The following is a 22,108-nucleotide window of genomic DNA, read 5'->3' as shown; positions in this document are numbered from 1 at the left end:
TGCAAATAGCATCCAGCCAATTGATTTGAATTCATTCAAATTGGGCAGAAGATCTCTGACCTGTTCTTTACTTACCTTGAGCCGCATCCTTTCCCGTTTATTCTCTATGGTAACTTCATTAGTCATCTGGTCACATGTTATTTTCTGTGAGAAGACTGAAGCAAAGTAGGCATTGAGCAGCTCTGCCTTCCTATCATCTTCTGTTACCAGTTCAACTTCTCCATTGAGCAGCAGACCCACACCACACTTTATCTTTCTTTTTTGTCTGACATATTTGAAGAACCCCTTCTTGCTGTTTCTAACATTTCTTGACAGCTGCAATTCATTTACTACCTTGGTTTTCCTGATTTTGTCCCTACATGCTTATGCTATTTCCAGGTATACTTCCTTGGTGACACGTTCTTCCTTCCATTTCCTGTATGTATCCCTTTTTGTTTTTAGATTAGCTAAAAAGCATCTTGTGCAGTACACTGGCCTCCTTTAGCTCTTCTTCTCTTTCTTCCGCATCAGATATATTAATGTACAAGACTCAAGACAAAAACATTATGCAGAAAGAGGGGAGCCACAAGTCTCATACTACTAGTCCCCTCTCTCTAACATGGCACAAGACACCACTAGCCACGTGAAGGGCAAAAGTGCAAAGTTACAACAGTCACAAGCCAGAGCCCAAAAACGCATGTTAGCAGAGGCTTTGGCAGACATTAACAGAAAATCTCCAAATTTCCCTGAAGGCAAACCAGCGTAAGTTGATGTACAACTATGGTAGTGTCAATTGTCATCAGAGTCCTTCCTACCAGGCCTTCTCTCAAGCCATGCCCACTTTTGTAACATGGATCTCAATGCATTAGTGTCATTGTTCCATTTTCCTTTATGTCTCTTAAAAATATGCTCTTCTACTTTTTGTTTTCACAGTATGATTTCTTTAGTTTTAATGTTTGGCTCCTTAAACTAAATGCTTCCAATTCCCTTAATATGTAATCTGATGGAGGATGTTTTATAACATACATTTGAAAGAAAGACAGTAAAACGTAATGGCACACAACTCCTATTCAGCAAAAATAGGACTAATATAATTATCAACGCATGTCTCTATAGTAAGGCTTTTCTAATGACTAATAAATGTACTTGCAGAGAAAAGGGGATATCCAGAGAGCTGCAACAATACTTAAAGTGTAACATCTTGGAAAAACTTCATTTTAAAAACTAAGACTATTCATTTAATGTGCAGTGCAGCTACTGTACTGAACTACAGTGACTTTTACACTTGCAGATTTCATGTAAAAGATTCCCTGATGGGTAGTAATAGTGTATTAAATAAAAACTTTTTTTACAATATGCAAATTCCAAACTTACTGTAGTTTTTTAATACTACCATAGGGACAAAATACATTATTCATTTTCAGAGAAAGGAAAGGTGAAGAAAATAAATCCTTCTATACACAGAAAGGCAGGAAACAAAAAAGGCGAAAAAAATTCTACTGTACCATGTGTGCAGCAAATGTTTCTTAAAGGAAATTTTAACTAGGACTGGCTAACGATGAAAGTGCATTTTATAATTCAAATTTTATTATAATGGTTTTGAAGTACAAACAATGCATTTAAAAGCACTATATAATATATATTTGCTACCAAACTGCACCTGTTAATACAAAATATCTACTATTAATAAATTTAATGAGCTATATTTAACCAGCTTTTATTACCTAACAGATATATTCAAACAAACAAATATAAACGAATATTCACGTAAAACTACATTTTTTTCATTGAACCACATCAGATCTTTATTTCAACTTTGTGCCACTATATTTTGGTAGATCATTTTGGTTCATATGAAATAACTGAATATGAATTCATACTAAAATTAATCATATTAAAACTTACTGTAATTATATAGCAGATTAGTGCTTTTTAAAGTGTAGAAGCAATCAAATTCCATTTAAAAATCTTATTAACAACAATAATAAAAATAATTATTTCTCAAATCTTTCTTATATCCAGAGTTAAAGTTCAGATCCAAACATATGTTCATTTAGCAAAACAGGTTAAAAAACTATCAATTCAAACATTATTCTCCAGGGCAAAATAAATCCTAATGTAACTAGCGGGTTAGGCAACTCATTAAAGCTAAACTTGGACAAATTCCAGGATAAATTTAAGGAAATAGGAACAAGCAAGTCTTGCTGTGTAGTGACATGGAGTGAAAATGAAGCTGTCCTAATTAAATGATTTTTAAATACACTTTGCTGTACCCAGTTTGCTGACAAACTGTAATACAGACTTGCTGAAATATTTGGATAAATCTGGCATATCATTAAAGAAAATAGTTTTCTTCACTGTTTTTGAATGAAATCATGAATTGGTCCTTATTATGCTCCAAGCATAGGCATTAATATAACCAATCCATGCAAGTTCACAGGGCTGCCATGAAATATTTGCAGTGTGTAGACTTTAGGAACAGCAACCCATTCTTTTAAAATCAACACCTCATAGTGATTGAAAGAATATAGTGGTGAACAGCTGGCTCCAGAGGTTTATACAGAGTCCCAAAATGCAAGACTGGAACCTGCAAAATGTTTCCAAAAATTTAATTTTTGTTATTACTCATATCCTGTACAGTAAAATACGATTAGTTCATTTTTTCCAAAATAACAAAACTGGTAACCTGCTACTATTTCAGGGAGAACCTAGTGAATGTGCTTTAAAAGAACCTGAATGTACTTTAAAAGCCTAGATAATATTGGTAGACATTTTAACAAATTTGTTTTTATATAACTAGGATATAATTTTTACATTCAGTTATTTAATACGGACAAGATTCACTTGCAGTATATGCAACGTCTCCCATATAATTCAATCACTGATTTCTTTGATCCTCCATTTAAACTGATAAAAACTTCAGGAATAAAGTCATTTATATTGCCACAACAACAACAAGGAGTCTGGTGGCACCTTAAAGACTAACAGATTTATTTGGGCATAAGCTTTCGTGAGTTAAAACCTCACTTCTTCGGTTGCATCCGAAAAAGTGAGGTTTTAACTCACGAAAGCTTATGCCCAAATAAATCTGTTAGTCTTTAAGGTGCCACCAGACTCCTTGTTGTTTTTGTAGATACAGACTAACACGGCTACCCCCTGATACTTGACATTTATATTGCCAACACCACAATTTCAAACCTTTAATTTATCATCTTTTAAGCAAGAATTATTGGATAATCCAATCCATGCCTATACAAATATGTCATTTAATTAATAAGGAATACCAAAACTCTGAAGAGAAAAAAGAGAAAAATAATCCAATGATGACTAACAAATGTTTTCAAAATACTGAATTCCAGTCACTATGATATGTTATGCAAGTTATGGCCCCCATTTTCTCCTTATAGGAGGAAATTCTATCTTCTAGAGATAAATGATGTATCTTTACTCTTAAGGCACTAAATTACTACTGTGATGAGTGCTACAGAAATGCCAGTAAAACAAATTAAATAAAAATATAAAACTAGCAGGTGCAATAAAAATGTATGACTTTGCTCCATTAATAAACCTCAAGTGTGACCCATTAGAGGTCACCTCTACTTACTTTATTAAGTTCTGCATAACTGACTGTGTGGCACCTCATTTTGGTCGGTTAAATGGGTGAAATTTCAGGGAGTACCACTAATTTTTCCAATCTGACCTCTATAAAGCATGCTAGTCAGACAAGTCATCAGAATGGAGAAACCACTAAATTATGGTATTCACAAACCAGTATTTTTCTGTTTAATGTAAAGGCAGAAGAGGCTGGCTGGGTAATAATGAAGTTTCGTTTCTGTTTTCTGAAGAGCCAGAGGACACATTTTCTTTGGAAAAAGACTGACAAACCTTTGCTAGAAACAATTTTGGAAAAAAGAAAAAAATGCAAGCTTCAGTGATACTTTAGAGAATAAGTCTAAAGTGTGGAATTCTACAATTAGGAATATAACATTGATAAAAATGTTAAATAGCATAGGGCCAAGAACCAATCCCGGTGGACCAGCATCAGAAACACACCCACTTGAAGATGATTCCACATTTACAATTATATTTTGAGTCCTGTCACTCAGCCGGTTTTTAATCCATTTAATGTTTACCGTGTAAATTTTGTATTCTAGTTTTTTAATCAAAATGTCACAGAATACTACTAGCTTTAGTTGTGAATGACAGCAACTGGCTAAAGCCACTAAAACTAAAAAAAAAAAAAATCCTCATAGTATTTGTAAAGTTAATATTGTAGCATTATGGTCATGCATGAGAACTTAAAAGTTAAACTGATTAAAAACTGACTTGACATAAAAGTGAAACTAAATAATCCATCTTCATCATCCAAGCTCAGGAGAAGGAATAAGTAAACACAGTAGGAAGTGTTATAGATTTTTAAAATTCTTTCAGTTTTAACAATCAAGGGAATTATTAGTAACATAGGTAAATTTTATACATATGATATATAGATATAGATATATCGACTCTTGCATGGGAAACAGAGAACAACAGGAGCTGGAAGGTCAAAGGGAAAAAAAAGTCAAATATATTATTTTAAAAAGTAAATGTACCTTAACTTTTAAGTCTGCCAAAACACTATGCATAATTTAAGACTGTGAACTCCCTCCCTATCCCAAGTTTTGTAGTTAATCTTTAAACTTTAATTATTTTTTCTTACAACTCTTTGGAAATTTGTAGATTACAGAGGTGGAGCTTCAATTTAGTTTGCCTCCTGCCCCCAAAGACTGAAGATGGTGGACATTTGGACACTCCCTGAAGCAAGCATATGGGAAGCCATGGGGTCCTCCCAGAAGACTCCTGAGATAAAGGGGAGGGTCTGTGTCCTCGGATTAGGAGTGGTGGCTTTGTAGGGGGAAAGGGTCAGGTGGGCAGAAAGGGGCCCCAGATAAGAATTACCTTGCTGGTGGGGGCAAAGATAGAGGTGCCCTGGGCAGGAGCACCTGGGAGACAGGGTGGAAATCCAAGGATTTCGTCACTCATTATGAGCTCTCAATCAGGCCACAAGCCCAGTGTCTTCATCTCCCCCCTGGCCTGGAGGCAGTGTAGCAGGAGAAGCCAGAAAGGGGTGGGAAGCTGAAGAGCCAGAATGCTCACACAACTGATACCAGTCTAACCTGAGGAGGGTTGGGAGTGGGGAAGAATAGGCTCCCATCATTGCCCGCTCTCCCAGGTTTCTAATGTAAGAGGAGGAGTCAAATGAAGTCCTTTGAGGGGAGAAGATTGGGAAGGTCTGGGAGTGAAGATAGGTGTCAAAATAACATGCTGAAGGAATGACAATAAGTGAAAAGGTAGTTAAGTTGAAAGGCTTGCAGAGGAGGGTATAAGGGTGGGGAAAATACTTGGAAGATGAGGGTGGGTGGTGAGAGTGTGTACTTGGGAAGAGGAAGCGAGGGTTAGGAAAAATGAAATTTCTTTGTGGAGATAGAAGGGGATGGTGGCTGTGGAATGAAATGCTGATGATTGGAAGGGGAAGATAATTAAATGCTGGAGTCCAACTCTTTTCTTTCCTTTCTTTATTGTTCTCTCTATTCTATTTTTGCACTTCATCTCTCTCCTCAGTTCTAAGTACTCCTAGAATAATATATTAAAATGTATGCAAAACAAGCAAATTTAAACAAATTTGCTCCTCTGGTGCTTTTTGCTTTAAAGATGTTGGTATGTATGAGGTTACCATTATCAGAGGATTAACTGCTGCTGACTGAAAAAGACTCAGACGGGATTTTTTTCGTAAGGTAGGGACTAAGACACTGGCTTCATTTCTATTTCTGAAGATTCACAAGATACACAACTCTTTAGGTGACACTACAGACTAACCCCATGTCTATATTAGAAACTTTTGCTGGCAGAATAATGTTGATCAGGGTGAGATTTTTCTTTTTACAATTCTATATCAGCATAACACTAATGTAGAAGCAGTTCTACAAGTATAGAAGTGCTTTCACTGATAGTTTATTTCGCTTGGGAAACTAGCATGAACTATACTGGCAAGGAAACTCTTTCTCCACAGGTATACCTATAAAAGCAAACCTTTTCTAGTGTAGACTGAGCCTATGAAATCATCACTAAAAAAGATCAGAGGAGAAAGACTAAAAAGGGTGGGGGGGTGTTAGTGTGTGTGGGAGAGAGAGTGTGTGAGGCAGGGAGGCGGGGGTAAATATCAAAGTCCAGCTGAAACATTGCACTGATGGAGATGTTACAGTTCATGTTTTTGTTCCACGAATATGCATTGTATAAGTAGCAGAAAGAGTGTAAAGGCTGTAAAGGAAGGATTATATTGGCAGTCTCACTACTTAATAACTTTGTTTACAAATATTTTAAAGTATTTCAGGTACGATTCAAAATTTCTTGTTTGTATTAAATGTAAATAATTGTATACTAGTAAATGTGTTTCATTTCTCTCCAACAGCTACGCTGGCCCTTAGTGAAAACTATATTTTAGATTTAAATGCAATGGCCCTGGGTTTGCCATATAATGCTTTCTAAAAAATACTAAAATCTTTGAAGCAGTTTTTAAACACACAAAAAGATTTTGCAGACATATAAGGGAAAAAAAAGTTGGGTTTCGTTTTGGCCTACTAACTTTGAAAGTGTCTTGTTACTATTATTTAAACATTAAATAGTTCCACAAACCCTGGTGAGTCTCAAGACCATCAAAATAATCAGATACAGACATATTTAAAAAGATACTGTAAGTATAATAAAATGTCACAGAATAACATTCTCCCGCTGTAACATAAATGCAAAATCAAAGCCAAGACATCTATGGAAAATACATATTGGAACATAACTGATATACTTATTTTCAAAGCAAGAGCCTTTCAGTCTGACACAGTATTCCAGTATAACTTCATTTCTGTTATGCCAAATGACTTCAGTATATTCGAGATGGCAAAGAATGCATTTTAAGCGCTCAGCAAGATGTAATTCCATAAGCAACTAGGAAAAGAGGTTGAAATCCCGATATTGACTTCAGTGAGACTCAGATTTCATCCATAGAATTTTTGCATATGCAACTGCACACCTAAAAAGATTGACTGAAGAACAGACTTGTGCTTCAGCCAACTTGAAACCCCCTTATTTGAAGAGAAAAAAAAAGTTGGCAAAGTACTGAAGTTATATTTAATGCATATAAATAACCCAGATAGCCAGTCTTTCTGTCCTGCTCTTTAGCCACTAGAATGTGCTTTGTCTTATATAACTATTAAGTACTTCACCCAAATTCTTATAAAAGTTAATACCACCTCATATTAAAAAATAACCCTAAAATACATCTTCATAAAAACATTTGCAAATTCTTTGACTTGCAAAAAAAATACCAAACCCATGTTAGGTAAACATGTTTCTTGGGTCCTTGTTTCTTACACAATGTTTACTGTTCTACTGAACATCTTATTTGGGAATCTTTGCGCCTTTTTAAACATTCAGAAAAGGAACAATTCCCTATCTTCACAACTCTGCTTCCCTGATTTCGTCAAACAAACAAAAACATATGGCTGTAAATTCTTATGCTTCATTTCAGGCCAGAAAATAGGGTGTGGGGGTGTTGTTGGGGGAGTAAGTTTGAGAGAAATTGGTCGAGACGTTTTTGAATTACATAGTAAAGAAAATCCAAGGCATTTAAAACAGTATAAAAAAATGTCAAAACCAGCTTGGATTCAGAACTTTCAAAACTTCTCATGTAATTTTGCCTTCCATCCCTTCTTAACTGACTGGTTGGCTGACAACAGATTTATAATGAATTTTTTAAAGAATATGTACACAACCTAAATGATGAGGTGGGAGACAACTTACAATATATGTATATTGTAGGGCTATCGATTAATTGCAGTTAACTTACGTGATTAACCAAAAAATTAATTGCAATTTTAAAAATTACTCATGATTAATTGCAGATTTCATTGCACGGTTAAACAACAGAATGCCAATTGAAATTTATTAAATTCTTTGGATGTTTTTCTACATTTTTCGTATATACTGTATTTTGTGTTGTAATTGAAATCAATATGTATATTATTTTTGAGTATAAATATTTGCACTGTAAAAATGATAAATAGAAATATTTTCAAATTCACCTCATACAAGTACTGTAATGCATTTACCATGAAAGTGCAATTTGCAAATGTAGATTTTTTTTTTAACATAACTGCACTCAAAAACAAAACAATGTAAAACTTTAAAGCCTACAAGTCCACTCAGTCCTACTTCTTATTCAGTCAATCGCTAACAAAAAAAACTTCAAAAATAGACTCCAACGTGAAACTGCAGAACTGGAATTAATTTGCAAACTGGATACCATCAGATTAGGCCTGAATAAAGACTGGGAGTGGTTGGGTCATTACAAAACCTAAACCTAATTTCCCCAATACTAATTTCCCCCTACTCTTACTCACATCTTCTTGTCAACTGTTTGAAATGGGCCACTCTCATTGCCACTACATAAGATATTTTTCCTCCCTTGGTATCCTGCTGTTAATTGAATTGTCTCGTTAGACTGACCTCACACTTGGTAAGGCAACTCCCATCCTTTCATGTATTTATACCTGCTCCTGTATTTTCCACTCCATGCATCTGATGTAGTGGGTTCTAGCCCACAAAAGCTTATACCCAAATAAATTTGTTAGTCTCTAAGGTGACAGGACTCCCAGTTGTTAAGACAAACAAGTTTGTTTACATGTACAGGAGATAATGCTGCCCTCTTCTTATTTACAATGTCACCAGAAAGTGAGAACAGGTGTTTGCATGGCACTTTTGTAGCCGGCATTGCAAGGTATTTACGTGCCAGATATGATAAACATTTGTATGCCCCTTCATGCTTCAGCCACCAATCCAGAGGACATGCTTCCATGCTGATGATACTCATTAAAAAAAAAGGTGTTAATTAAATTTGTGACTGAACTCCTTGGGAGAGAATTGTATATCCCCTGCTCTGTTTTACCTGCATTCTGCCATATATTTTATGTTATAGCAGTTTCAGATGATGACCCAACACATGTTGTTCATTTTAAGAACATTTTCACTGCAGATTTCACAAAACGCAAAGAAGGTACCAATGTGAGATTTCTAAAGATAGCTACAGCACTTGACCCACGGTTTAGGAATCTGAAGTGCCTTCCAAAATCTGAGAGGGATACGGTGTGGAGCATGCTTTCAGAGGTCTTAAAAATGCAACACTCCAATGAGAAAACTAGAGAACCCAAACCACCAAAAAAGAAAATCAACCTGCTGCTGGTGGCATCTGACTCAGATAATGAAAATGAACATGTGTCGGTCGGCACTGCTTTGAATTGTTATCGAGCAGAACCAGTCATCAGCATGGATGCATGTCCCCTGGAATGGTGGTTGAGGCATAAAAGGACATATGAATCTTTAGCGCATGTGGCCCATAAATATCTTGCGATGCCGGCTACAAACAGTGCCATGAAAACGCCTGGCCTCACTTTCAGGTGACATTGTAAACAAGAAGCGTACAGCAGTATCTCCTGCAAATGTAAACAAACTTGTTTGTCTGAGCGATTGGCTGAACAAGAAGTAGGACTGAGTGGACTTACAGGTGCTAAAATTTTACATTGTTTTATTTTTGAATGCAGTTATTTTGTATATAATTCTACATTTGTAAATTCAACTTTCATGATAATGAGATTGCACTACAGTACTTGTATTAGGTGAATTGAAAAATACTATTTCTTTTGTGTTTTTACAGTGCAAATACTTGTAATAAAAAAAAGTGAGCACTGTATACTTTGTATTCTGTGTTGTAATTGAAATCTATTTGAAAATGTAGAAAACGTCCAAAAATATTTAAATAAATAGTACTCTATTATTGTTTAACAATAATGTGATTAATCGCGGTTAATTTTTTTAATCGCTTGACAGCCATAGTATATTGTAAATTCTACAGGCTTACCTTGAGAAAACATTTGTTGCAGAAATGTTCCTGCAACCCATCCATGATATGCAAGATAAGCTCACCTTTGATTTTAGGGCATAAAATAAGGGGGGTTATGCATTAATCAAAGTACTGAATCACCATTCCTCCTATGTACTTTCCTATAGGTATAATCTTTAAGTGCCAGAATGGGTTCCTTGGCTGTCTACCAAATTCAAAGTGCCTTCTAGGTTAGTGGAAGAGTAGGATGACAACTTCAATTTCCATTTTCCTCTTTTCTATATTCTTTGTGTGAACTGCCTTGAAAGGTGGCAGATTCTCCTCTGCCCAGGATGTTATTCCTATTTCCAGGGGAAAAACTGAACTCTGGTTACTCACTAGTTTTGGAAGGGATATAAACACTCATGCCTCAATCATAAGCCAATCTCTAACAGGAGGTAAAAGGAGACTTCCCCTGTGAGCACCATGGTTTCCACTATCTGGTTTCTTGGCACCTTCCACTGAAGCAGCTGGTACTGGCCACCAACCTAGACAGGATATTGGATTTGATGGACTACTGGTCCAACCCTTAGGGCCATAGTTATGGGTTAGGGTTTTTTTTGTTCAGACATGAATAAACTAAATGGATATGTACTCTCAGATGTTGGGAACTTTCTTCCAAGTATGCTACTCATCCTTGCTTCCATACCGATAATGCAGGGTCTGGAGCGAATACTGGGTTGGCAGTCAGCATGTTGTTTGTACTTAGCTGCCCACAAAGGGACAATTGGATGTGACCTGACAAAAACATCTGATTTTGCATTCCATCTGTCACGGAGTCCCCGGGCGATGCTCTTGAGCTGCTCCCTACAAAGCCAGTCAGGACTCCGGTGAAGTCTCCTCTCTGTGAGCAGACTGTCTTCAGGGCAAGGAGCTCACACGGCTTCCACCTTCCTGGGTCTGACCTTGGAGCATTCAGCATCCTCTGCCCCTCCATGCACTTCCCACAGCGAGTCCGCCCAGGCGGGGTCCTGGGGAAGCCAGAGAGTCCTGCACCCCCACTTCGCAGTGAGACGTGACTCTTAGCCAGCCAGTAAAACAGAGGTTTATTAGATGACAGGAACACAGTCTAAAACAGAGCTTGTAGGTACAGAGAACAGGACTCCTCAGCCGGGTCCATTTTGGGGGGCAGTGAGCCAGTCACTCCCTTCTGCACTTCATTCCTCATCCCCAGCCAGCCTCAAACTGACTTCCCCTCCAGCCGCTCCTCCTCTGCGTTGTCCCTTTCCGGGCCAGGAGGTCACTTGATTCCTTTATTCTCCAACACCTTTAGCTATCACCTTGCGGGGGGAAGGGCCCCAGCCATTAGTTGCCAGGAGACAGAGTGTCAGCCATTTATGCACACTGGCCTTTATCCCACCACCTAGAGACTTAAGAAATGCATAGGGGAAACTGAGGCCCCCTTACAATATTCAGAGGAAACATTAAGAACAGTCCCACTTCGTCACACCATCAGATGTGTGGTTCCATGTCATCAGAAGGAAATTCTGCAGGCACATTTTAAGAAATCCACTCAGTGGAAGAAGCTGATGAATGACACCAGCAATCTTAGTCACTGGAGATAATTTGGTAAATATGACCACTGCTAGGAAATGCCTTGATGCAATAAAGTTTAGGACCTTTGCAATTTTTTACCATTGTGGTAACATGCAAATACCTCAACTGTAGAAGATGCTTGCTAAATGCCCTAGGAGCCTGAAAGCCTGCCTGCTTGCTCCCCCAGGTTGTCTAGCACCCAAGTACGTACAGTAGAAGTCACCTAGTTGCACTCAGGGCTTTAATCAGTAAATCAGGATCATTTTGAACATGAGAAGGGATTTATCTCCACATCCCCTGCCCTCCTCCCCAGTAACGCCATGATGATGCAGGTTTCTGGGAAGTAGAATCCTCGTGTGCCTTTGTTCTGGTCACCGATTATTTACATTTTAAAGTGTGGCCGGTCTGTGACGAGGGAAAGAGGAGGAAAGAGAGATCACTTTCCGCTTTTCAGATTCTGAGCCCCTTTCCCTGACAAAACAAGAGTTTATGGATGATGATCAGAAGGCACAAATCCCATTCTGCTGCTGCCTGAATCTGAGCCCCATTCCCTGGTAGAGTAAAAGTCCCTGGGTTGAAAGCCAAACAGGCACAATTCCCATTACACTGCAACCTGAGGAAGAGTTTCCTTGGACAGTGACACAATCCTCTGCATGCCTAGACATGCTGCGAGGTGGGAGGGGATGGTGAGCTTGGTACAGAACTCTGCAAGAACTTCTCTGGGGTACGTCTAGACCGCAAAGAAAAACCCACAGCATTGAGTCTCAGCGTCCAGGTCAGCTGACTCAGGCTCAGGCTGTTGGGCTTAAAAATAACAGTGTAGATGTTTAAGCTTGGGCTGGAGACTGGGCTCCATCCGAGATCTTTGGGTTTCAGAGTCCAGGCTCCACTCTGAGTCCAAACATCGACACTGCTATTTTTAAGCCTAACAGCCCAAGTCAACTGACCTGGGCCCTGAGACTCAATGCCATGGGTTTTTCTTTGTAGTGTAGACATACTCTCTATGTAGTAGAGGCCCCAACAAACACTCTCTTAGGTAAAGGAGAAGGGGGTTAACCACTGGTTTTCACCACTTGCTCATTAATAACACTAATTATTGCACTACCAAGGTGATGGTTGCTTTTACCTTTCTGGGACTCAGAGTCTCTAGGGTTTGCATGACTTATACCTGAGCATCATGACAATTCCCTGATGTACAGTGGGAAGGAAAGGGAGTTGTGTAGCAGCCCTACTTCTTTCCCCAGGGAGCTGAGGACCCACTGCAGTATCTGGGGGTTGGGTTTTTGATGCTCTTCAGGGGGTTTTCTCCCTCTGGTTCAGGTCTGTTGTGGGATTTGCTCCTTGAGCTGGCTGGTTAGTGTCTTCTGCATCCTTAGACACTCTTCTCCCAAATCATAAGACGCTCCTGATCAGGATTCTCTGTGTTGTAGTCATGGCTTCTCAGGACAGGGAGGGAACCCAACATGCCAGTTCAACAGAGCTCCGTGCACTGGCAGTGCAAGGTCATCTGGCTGTGAACAGTCAGAATATAATTTGCCTTCTGTAGAGCCTGTAAATGTTGCCTCCAACAGGAAACACTGCTTAGAGTTAGCCTGATGTTTGCAGGACTGCTCTGGCATGCCTGAGTGGGGACAGAGGAAGCCCAGAAGAGAAGCACTATAGTAACAGATCCGGGTGGTTGAAACCACCTGGCTGCCTGATACCCAATCCAGGAGAAGGAGGCAGAAGAAAAATTATACAACACTACAGCATAAAAACAAATACAAAATAAAGTTTTAAAACAAAATGATTGGGACAAATTGAACTGGCAATTTGTTCCATCAACAGAGGCAGAAAATCTGCTGGCCCAAGCAGCAAGGCGAGGCTTAGTCCAAGAGTCTCCAGCAACAACACTGGTCTGCCTCTGATTTGCACAGGTGCAGGGCATTAACCCATTAGTGACAAATGAGGAGAGAAGCTGTGCAACAGAACTTGTCATATGCTTATTCCTTAATTTCTTTAACATTCCAACTGTATTACACATGCTCACAGGTCCTACTGAGCTTCTTGAACATGATACCCACAGAACTAGAGCTCCAGACAGGACACAAGCAAAGTAGATCCTCTGATCCTTTTCTTCCCTGATGTATTATGCTGCAGCATAATACCCTTTTCTACAACCTTAACTACAAACCTTAGCAACATCAGCAAATACGTTGAGTTGACATATGTGCACAGATTGAGTGTGCTTAAGGAGGAGACATGAGATCATAATTAAACTTTTGTGTTATCCGTGAGGAATATTCTTGTGTTGTGTGTTTCCTTAAAGACAGAAGGAAGTTCCTTGAGAGGATTCTGGGTCAATCACTGGAAATGTGCTGTGTGGTACATTTGGGTATGTTTAAGAGATATATCCTGTAATATAGGGCTTGTCTATACAGCGTGTTAGTACCTACTGAAGCAGTATGCAAAGCACACTACAGAACTTTTAGTCTGCAACAGCAGAGCCCACATGGACAATTAGTGCAAACCTCCTGGAGCAACCCAGCTTATCATGCACTAACTTGCTGTATAGACATATTTCCTTACTTTATAGGATTTGCATTGGCAAGCAACCTTATCTCCCTCAGGATTTGGAGCTGAAGCTGATCTCCAAGCATTTATGAAATCCTGTCCGTCAGAATCAGGAGGCTTTGAAGTTAAGGTTTCTTGAAGCAGCACTACTTAGAGTCTATTTTGTCATTCTTTTATAGCCCTTGGGATAAAGGATGGAACAATGTCTGGAGGAATGGCTTCCCCCCAGCAGGCCACGCACCAAGCATGGATGTCCAAGGAAAAGAAAAACAGCAGGGGCAGAGGCAGAACTCTTGAACAGCAGTTTCTTTGCTTTTTGTTCCTCCTTAGCAGAACCAAGGACCCCATGCCAGGGCAACGCAATCCTCTCAGACAAAAGAAGAAATACATGAAACACAACACTAAACGAACACTAACCTGGATTGCACTAACTAGATGTAGCTAAAATATAGTGAATTAACTGAAACAACTGTTCCAAAAAAGACTGGGTCTGTGAAGCCAGGGAAGCTCCTCGGCCACTTACTACCACAGCTGGAAGGAACTGAGGTAGTTCATTCAACCTGTCCTCTTTTTTGTTCTCGCTCTCCAGACATTCAGATTTCCCAGGGGAGTAAACAGGCAGTTTGAGGACATTCCAACTGACACTGCTTCAAGCCATTTGCATTAATCCAGGCTGCATTGATGGTGCATCCCAAGCATGGGAATGTGCAGAGGAGAAAATAATGATATAAATGACATATGACCTGGACCAAAATCTACCTCATAAAATATATAGATTAAACATTTCTGTATCAGCCCAGATATTTAAAACAAAAACCGAATTCTCTTAGGAATCTAATCTTTAGTACCACAGGAACCTTAACAAATATTCATCTGCAGAACAACAAAGTGCTACTCTACTGGTGATACTGTGTTACAATACTAAATTGTCCTACACCCAATTACCTCATCTGCTGAAAATAAATTCTAGCCAAAAGAAAAATGAAAAAAGTTAATTCCTCTCAAGATTTCTGTTTCACATTAAGTATTATTATTAGTCAGTATGTCTTTCGAGCCATATTCTGCTAATTTTTTAGTTGCTTTTAAACCTCTGCCTGGAAGGTTTGAAAGCTGTTTAATAGCCTGGCATGCAACACTACATGAATTAGTTGTAAAACACAAATATTGAAATTGTATTTTGTAGGTTACTGCCACTGTGAACAATGACACAGAAGATATTTTTAATTTTAATTATAAAATTAAGTTACATATACAGGAATTTAAAATATAGTCAGAAACACATTGAACTAATTGCTCTGAGCAAATCTCCTGGCGTTAAGCCCACGTATTCATTTGTATTAAAATACCAAATTAATAAACAAAAACAAATATCACTTGTTTAAATGATAAAAACAATTGCCAGCATCTTTATGGGAGATGGGAGAACTAACTTACTTTCATCTATCAAATGTTACCTACGTTTCTCCACTCCACTTTAAAAATGTAAATATAGCAAATTATAGCATAGATTGTATACAGTTAGTGTACAGTTTGGAATTTTTATTTTGAAACAAGAAAAATGAAAGCTATTCTGTTGATTTATGTCAGAAATAAAGTTAAGATTTTCGCTGCTAACCGAAAACATACTACCTAAGGGATTCCATAACAGTTCATAAAATGTCTTTGTTTTTAAAAGCTCTGGTCTGTGGTATATATTTTCTCCCAAGAAATAGAAGAACATATGTAGCATCAGATGTGTGTACTTTAAGAAATTCTGGAATGTGAAATCTAAAAATCCAAATAAAGCAGGTGGTATAATTTTGAAGGGAAAAAAATGAGTTGAAGCTTAATGACATTACCAGGTTATTCTACCAGACTAATTCTCACTCAGTGCATGACTTCAATGAAGCTCTCAGTCCTCATGCTGATTTCGATTTAGTTCAAGTGCTATTTGATGCATTTCATCTGGAGTTTTATTCACTTCAAACTACACTTCATTTAAGCAGGCTGCTGCTGTACTCATTTATTTTTTCTACTTTATTACTCTCAAATTGGCGTTGCTTGGTTTAGATAAATTGTTTGCATAAGTTAGTTTTATCTTATTAAGATTGTGAAATATATTTATATTTTTTAAAAATCTACAAAAGCATTATACCCTAAAGACAAATGATCAAACTCGCTATTAAAATAATTTAGAAATATAGTAAGCTATAGATGCTATTCAGGGTATAAATCCTATTCCCAAAAGTTGACATATATTTTCTCATTTTAAGACAGCACCATTTTTTTGTTTAAATTATGAGTTTTCTTTTTTCTTGATGGCCTATTGAGTTGTTTTTTCTGCCTGGGGAATTTATCATGTTACATCACATAAAGTAACCTACAGTCTACAAATAAAAAAAAGAATGATAGAAGAAGGCATAATATGCACAGAGACAAACATTATATTTAGGTTTTAAACATCTAATTCATTTTACAAGCTAATACTTGTTAACAAGTACAGCAAACTAACGCTGAGTGAAAAAAGTTTGTTTTTCCCAATCTTAACGACTAAAGTACTCTTCACCAGTGTTGACAATTTACATCACTTCTAAATTACCATAATAAAGTCAGTATTTCATCAGCAAAATGAAAGATCAGCACACTATTTCACATAAAGTATTAGGTGTTTTTGTGAAGTATCAATGAAAAATATGATCAAGAAAAATTAATCTACCACCACCTGGTGGTGTACTGACGGTGTTAAAATATTATTATTCATTAAAATAACATAGTGCAGCTATCAGTAGTAAACAACTTGGTATATTCCAGTGTAGGGTTATATATAAATCTAGTCTATTTGCATAGTTCATAAATACTAATAGGACAAAAATATTATATATTTTCCCAGTCATGCATATAAAATATTAAATATGAGGATAGTATCTTTAACATGCTAACTTTTCTTCTCCCTGATTTCTGCTTCTTTTTTAATAATATTCCTCAAGGAGAAGACTTTCATTCAATGCAAGTAAAAAATATATTAGATTATATTATGGAACCAAAGAGAAAACCCTAAAAATTTCTGCTATGACAAGCAAAATGCCATATTTAATTGAAAATATTTTTTTAAAAACAAAAATAATTTTTTTCTACAGCATACTATTTTAAACACAAGACCTAATTTGTGGAGCTAGGTTGCAGATTATCGCCCTACTTTGTTTCAAACCCTGGGTTTGATTGAAGTGAGAACACAGCTCTTCAGTTAAACACGTTAAATTTGTCAGTTGACATCTACTCTTGGTATCATTCAAGAAAAAATGGGAGGAAGTTACTCACCTTGTGCAATAACGATGGTTCTTCAAGATGTATCCCCCTATGGGTGCACCACAGTAGGTGTGTGTGTGCACGCCCTTGCGCTGTCGATCAGAGAATTTCAATAGCAGTCCATGCCACCCGAATACGTGTGGCTCCCCACCTGCCATGAGGCTAGTCAGCGTGCATGGGCATTTCTCCCTCAGTTCCTTCTCTACCACAGAGTTAACCAGTAGAACTCTGAAGTAGAAGGGAGGAGGGAGCATCCATAGGGGGACACATCTCAAAGAACCATCGTTAGTGCACAAGGTTACTTCTTCGTGTAGTGTCCTATTGGTGCTCCACGGTAGGTGACTCCCAAGCGGTACCCACCGCTGGAGGCTGGAACTTCAGAGCTGAGTCTTATACAATTGAAAGTACTGAGGCCCCGAATTGGGTGTCGGGAGCCAAATCACTCAAGATGGCCTAGTGTTCTGTGAAGGTATGTGCAGATGCCCATGTAGCTGCTCTGCAGATCTCTGATATGGGGATGCTCTTGGAGAAGGCGATCGATGAGGAGACTGACCTCGTGGAATGAGTGCGTACTGAAGATGGGGGTGTTACCCCATGCAATTAGTAGCAGAGTTTAAATACAGCAAGAGACCCACTTGGAGAGTCTCTGAGCTGAAATCACTGCACCTTTTGACCTATCCACAACTGAGAGGAAGAGTCTTTTCTGAAGGCCTTTGTCCTGTCTAAATACAAGGCCAAGGCGTATGGAGGATGGCCTCTCTGTTATCCATATGATGATTTGGATAGACTATTGGGAGTTGAATAAGTTGATTCATGTGAAATGCAGAAGTTATTTTGGGAATAAACTTTGGGTGTGGTCTGGATAAGACTTTGTCCAGGAAGAACACTGTAAAAGGGGGTGTGGTCAACCTGTTAAACTCTTTGCCAGAGGATGTTTGTTAAGGCCAAGATTATAACAGGGTTCAAAAAAGAACTAGATAAAGTCACGGAGAATAGGTCCAACAATGGCTATTAGCCAGAATGGACAGGGATGGTGTCCCTAGCTTCTGTTTATCAAAAGCTGGGAATGGGTGACGGGATGGATCACTTGATGATTACCTGATCTGTTCATTCCCTCTGAAGCACCTGGCATTGGCCACTGTTGGAAGACAGGATACTGGGCTAGATGGACCTTTGGTCTGAACCAGTATGGCTGTGCTTATGTTCTTATGAGATGTGCCATCAAAGCTGCTATCTCCCCTATCCTTCTGGCAGAAGTGATGGCGATGAGCAATGCCATCTTCATGGAAAAGTGATTTAATTAACAAGTGGACATGGGTTCGAATGGTGGTCTAGTCAGGCCCTTTAGCACTACATTGAAGTCCCATTGTGGACTGGGGATCCTGAGTTGGGGGGAAAGGTTTGCTATACCTTTTAGAAACCTCTTCATCGTTGTGGGGAAGACTGAGTAGCCTTCTACCTGCTGGTGGAAGGTTGCAATTGCTGCCAAGTGAACCTTCAGCGAGCTAATAGGGAGATCTGATTTCTTTAAAGATAACAGGTAGTGCAGGATCACCAGCAAGGTGGCTGAATTAGGTGTGACATCCTTAGGCTAGCACTATATCTGGAATCTCTTCCATTTCTGAAGGAAGGTGCAACGAGTAGCACCCTTCCTACTGTGCAATATCTCCTATCACAGAACAAGGGTCACACCCATCACCTCAATCCAGGGGTCCTAAATCTCAAAGTGTGGCTCCTTCATGGCTCCAGCACATAGAGGCATCCTGTTCAGAGGAAGTACAGCAGTGATCAATAGGGTCATTGGTGAACACAATGCCAGCTGAGACAGGTAAGGGTACTATGTCTGTCTGGGCTAGATGGGGGCAATCAGAACGATGTGTGTTTTTCTCCTTTTTATTTTCAACAGGACCTTCAGCAACAGAGGGAATAGAGGAAAGGCGTAAAAAGGCCATTGCCCCAAGGAAGGAGAAGAGCATCTTTCCTGGAGTGTTGTTCTATCCCTGCTCTGGAGTAATACTGCGGACATTTCTTGTTCTAGTAAGTAAAGAACAAGTCTCTCTCTGGCACCCCCCATTGCCGAAATATATCGTTGTAGGCGTAGGAGCGTGTGGCTCTCCCTCACTGTCATCTCTGGGGGAGGCCACCTCCCTTTGCTGCCACGCCCGTGCAATAATAGACCCTCAGCCAGGGCGGGACCCCCAGCAAACAGTCTAGGGCACCGGCAGAAAGTTGAGCATCCAGCAAACCATCTAGGGAGCCAGCTGGGGTTGGGCACCAATTGCTGTCTATGGGGCTCAGGTAGTGGTGAACACCAATTGCAGTCTATGGGGTTCAGGCAGGAACACCCCAGTCTGTTGTCTTGAAGCTGGTGAGCGACAGACCAACACATGCCTCTTGGAAGAAGGGGGAGTACTGCTACCCCAGGGGTGGGGTGACAGGGGTAGGGGGACGCAGGCCCACCCGACTCCACTGCATCCCAGCCCAAGGCCCTAACAGTGGCAGTGTGGTCTGCCACTGGGTCAGCGGGGAATCCAGCCGCAACACACTGACCGTGTCTCAAGTGGCACTGCAGCCAGACTATAAGTCGGCTATCTCCAGGCTCCTTCCTACCCTTCCCTCCAGGTATACCTGAACCCCAGGGTTGTCCCTGCGTCTCCCCAGGGTATACTGCCAGTGGCAATCCCAGCAACTCCTCCGCATCAGGCACGTCTGGCAGTCCTGGTACCTAGGAGGTGTCCTCGGGGCAACAGAAGTCTTCCGCAGGTTCCAGCTCAAGCAGTGGGCAGGAAGCGTCTGCCTCCCTCGGCGGCGCCTGCCCAACTGAGCTGCAGGGCCTGCATCATATACTTCCGGTTCCTCTCCCGCCCTTCCACTTCGAACGTGGAGGCCTAGACCTTCCAGGTTCTGGCCACCAGGGGGCATCTGGCTCTCCCTTGCTGTCAGTCTCTGAGGGAGGCCACGCTCCTTTGCTACAATCGTGCAGAATGGATGGTTCTAAGTCCTATTTCTGGCTGAGCAGGAACTTGCAGTTTAGACCGTCAGCCGTCGTGTTGTGTATTCTCAGTTTGTAGGCCACTGATATTATGACATTCTGGGAGATGCACTAGTTCCATAGCTTCAGAGCTCTGTGCATAAGGAATGAGACCTGGCTCCTCCTTGCCAGTTTACGTAGTACATACAGCCCATATTGTCTGTTATAACCTTAGTATACATGTTCTTGATCAGAGGGAGGAAGTGAGCGCACGTGTTTTGGACCGCTCTGAGCTCTACTAGACATGGAGACACGCCTCTGACGGGGACCATCTGCCCTGTACTGTGTGACCATTGAGATGCACTCCCCAGCCTCTGAGGGATACGTTGGTGGTCAGGAGAAGGGATGGGGAGGACTGAGTGAACGGTATCCCCATGCAAACGTTCACTGGCTCTTTCCACCAGTTTAAGGATTGCTAGACTCAGGTGGGCATCGACAGGAGCTTGTTTATATTGTCTTTGGTCTGTACTTCGAACCAAACCATGCTTGAAGGCACCTCATGCATAGTCTGGCATAAGCAATGACTTGCCCGCAGCCATGTGCCCCAGAAGCTAAGGCAGTATCTAGATGGGGTTTGAGGACTGGATTGTATTGTCTCTATCAACAAGGAGAGACTGAGAAATCTGTGATATAGCAGGCACACCCTCACCTGAACAGAAACTTTAGTTTCTGAACCAATGTTAAGGTTGATTTTTGTTCATTGATCTGAAGGCCAAGTCTCAGAAAAAGGTCTCGTGTGGTCTGAGTGACTAATCGGACATCTCCAAAGGACCGTGCCCTGAGAAGGCAGTCGTCCAGGTAGGGGAAAAACTGCAAAACGTAGATTGACCACCGCTATAGAAAGGACCCTAAAGAACACACCAGGGGCTGATGAATTTCTGCACTTTGACATATCTGTTGAGCGCTCTGAGGTCCAGTATAGGTCTTCAATCTCTCTTTTTCTTCGGGGATTGAAGGGCCAATTCAATGAGCAGGAGTTTTAGCCTTAACTCTCTATCCCTCCTGGACCTGGGTTTAGCTGCTGGCACCAACTACACGTCTGTGGATTGTGCTTCTCTGCAAAGTAGCGAATATGTTGCGAGTGACCATCCGTTACTGGGATGGATTCTTTGCAGCTAAGACACTTTTTTGAAGCCTAGGAAGCCAGGCATACACTTGTCCAGAGGGGGTCACCTCCACTGGGGTTGGTGAGAGGCGAAACCTTATCTTCTTTTTCTTTTTATCTGGCATGGCCAACTAAAAACAAACAAGTACTAAAGAAAAGGGGATTCAAAAGAAGCAAAAATTTGCTAAATTATCAGGAATTAACAATCCGTGAACGGACAGCTCTCAGCTCCATCTCTAGCCTAAGGCGGTTGAGAAGGAACTGAGGGAGAAATGCCCGTGCACGCTGGCTAGCCTCACATGCATGAGTGGGACAGACTGCTTATTGAAATTCTCCAATTGACAGCGTGAAGGCGCACACAACACCTACAGTGGCGCACCCATAGGGACACTACTCGAAGAAGAAATTGAAGTTAAACTTACCTGTAACTATGGGCATTTTGAGATATTTGGTATGTATTCCATATGTGGGTAAGAATGAACACCATGCATCTGAGATCAGCGCTGGTCTGCGCCTGCATCATTGCTCCCCTTGTGCTCCAAACCAAGGACATAAGGGGCAGTGCACACCAACTGCCTCTCCAGTTTTTCTTCTTACTGAGAATCAGATAAGATCTGAAGCAGAAGGGAGGGAGAGCAGGTAGTGGAATACA

The 22,108-nt window shown here is 40.2% G+C and overlaps 1 protein-coding gene across 31 annotated transcripts in view; it reads right to left on the bottom strand.

The window, feature by feature from the left end:
- Window positions 1–22,108, bottom strand: part of VPS13B (vacuolar protein sorting 13 homolog B) — a 943,390-nt gene that overhangs the window by 720,583 nt on the left and 200,699 nt on the right. Inside the window, exon 17 of one of the 31 annotated variants that reach the window (XM_042845075.2) lies at window positions 3,377–3,869. The exons of 29 other annotated variants lie outside the window; for them this stretch is intronic. In XM_042845075.2, the coding sequence (XP_042701009.2) occupies window positions 3,710–3,869 (160 nt within the window). In that variant the 3' untranslated portion in view covers window positions 3,377–3,709. Of the gene's footprint in view, window positions 1–3,376; window positions 3,870–10,193; window positions 22,071–22,108 lie in introns of those variants that run through there. One more of the 31 variants, XM_065582191.1, reaches the window with a different exon arrangement.

Source organism: Chrysemys picta, chromosome 2 (assembly GCF_011386835.1).
Source record: "Chrysemys picta bellii isolate R12L10 chromosome 2, ASM1138683v2, whole genome shotgun sequence".
Lineage (NCBI taxonomy): Eukaryota > Metazoa > Chordata > Testudines > Emydidae > Chrysemys > Chrysemys picta.
Note: the sequence above shows the minus strand (reverse complement) of the source record. Positions and strands in the feature narration are given on the sequence as shown.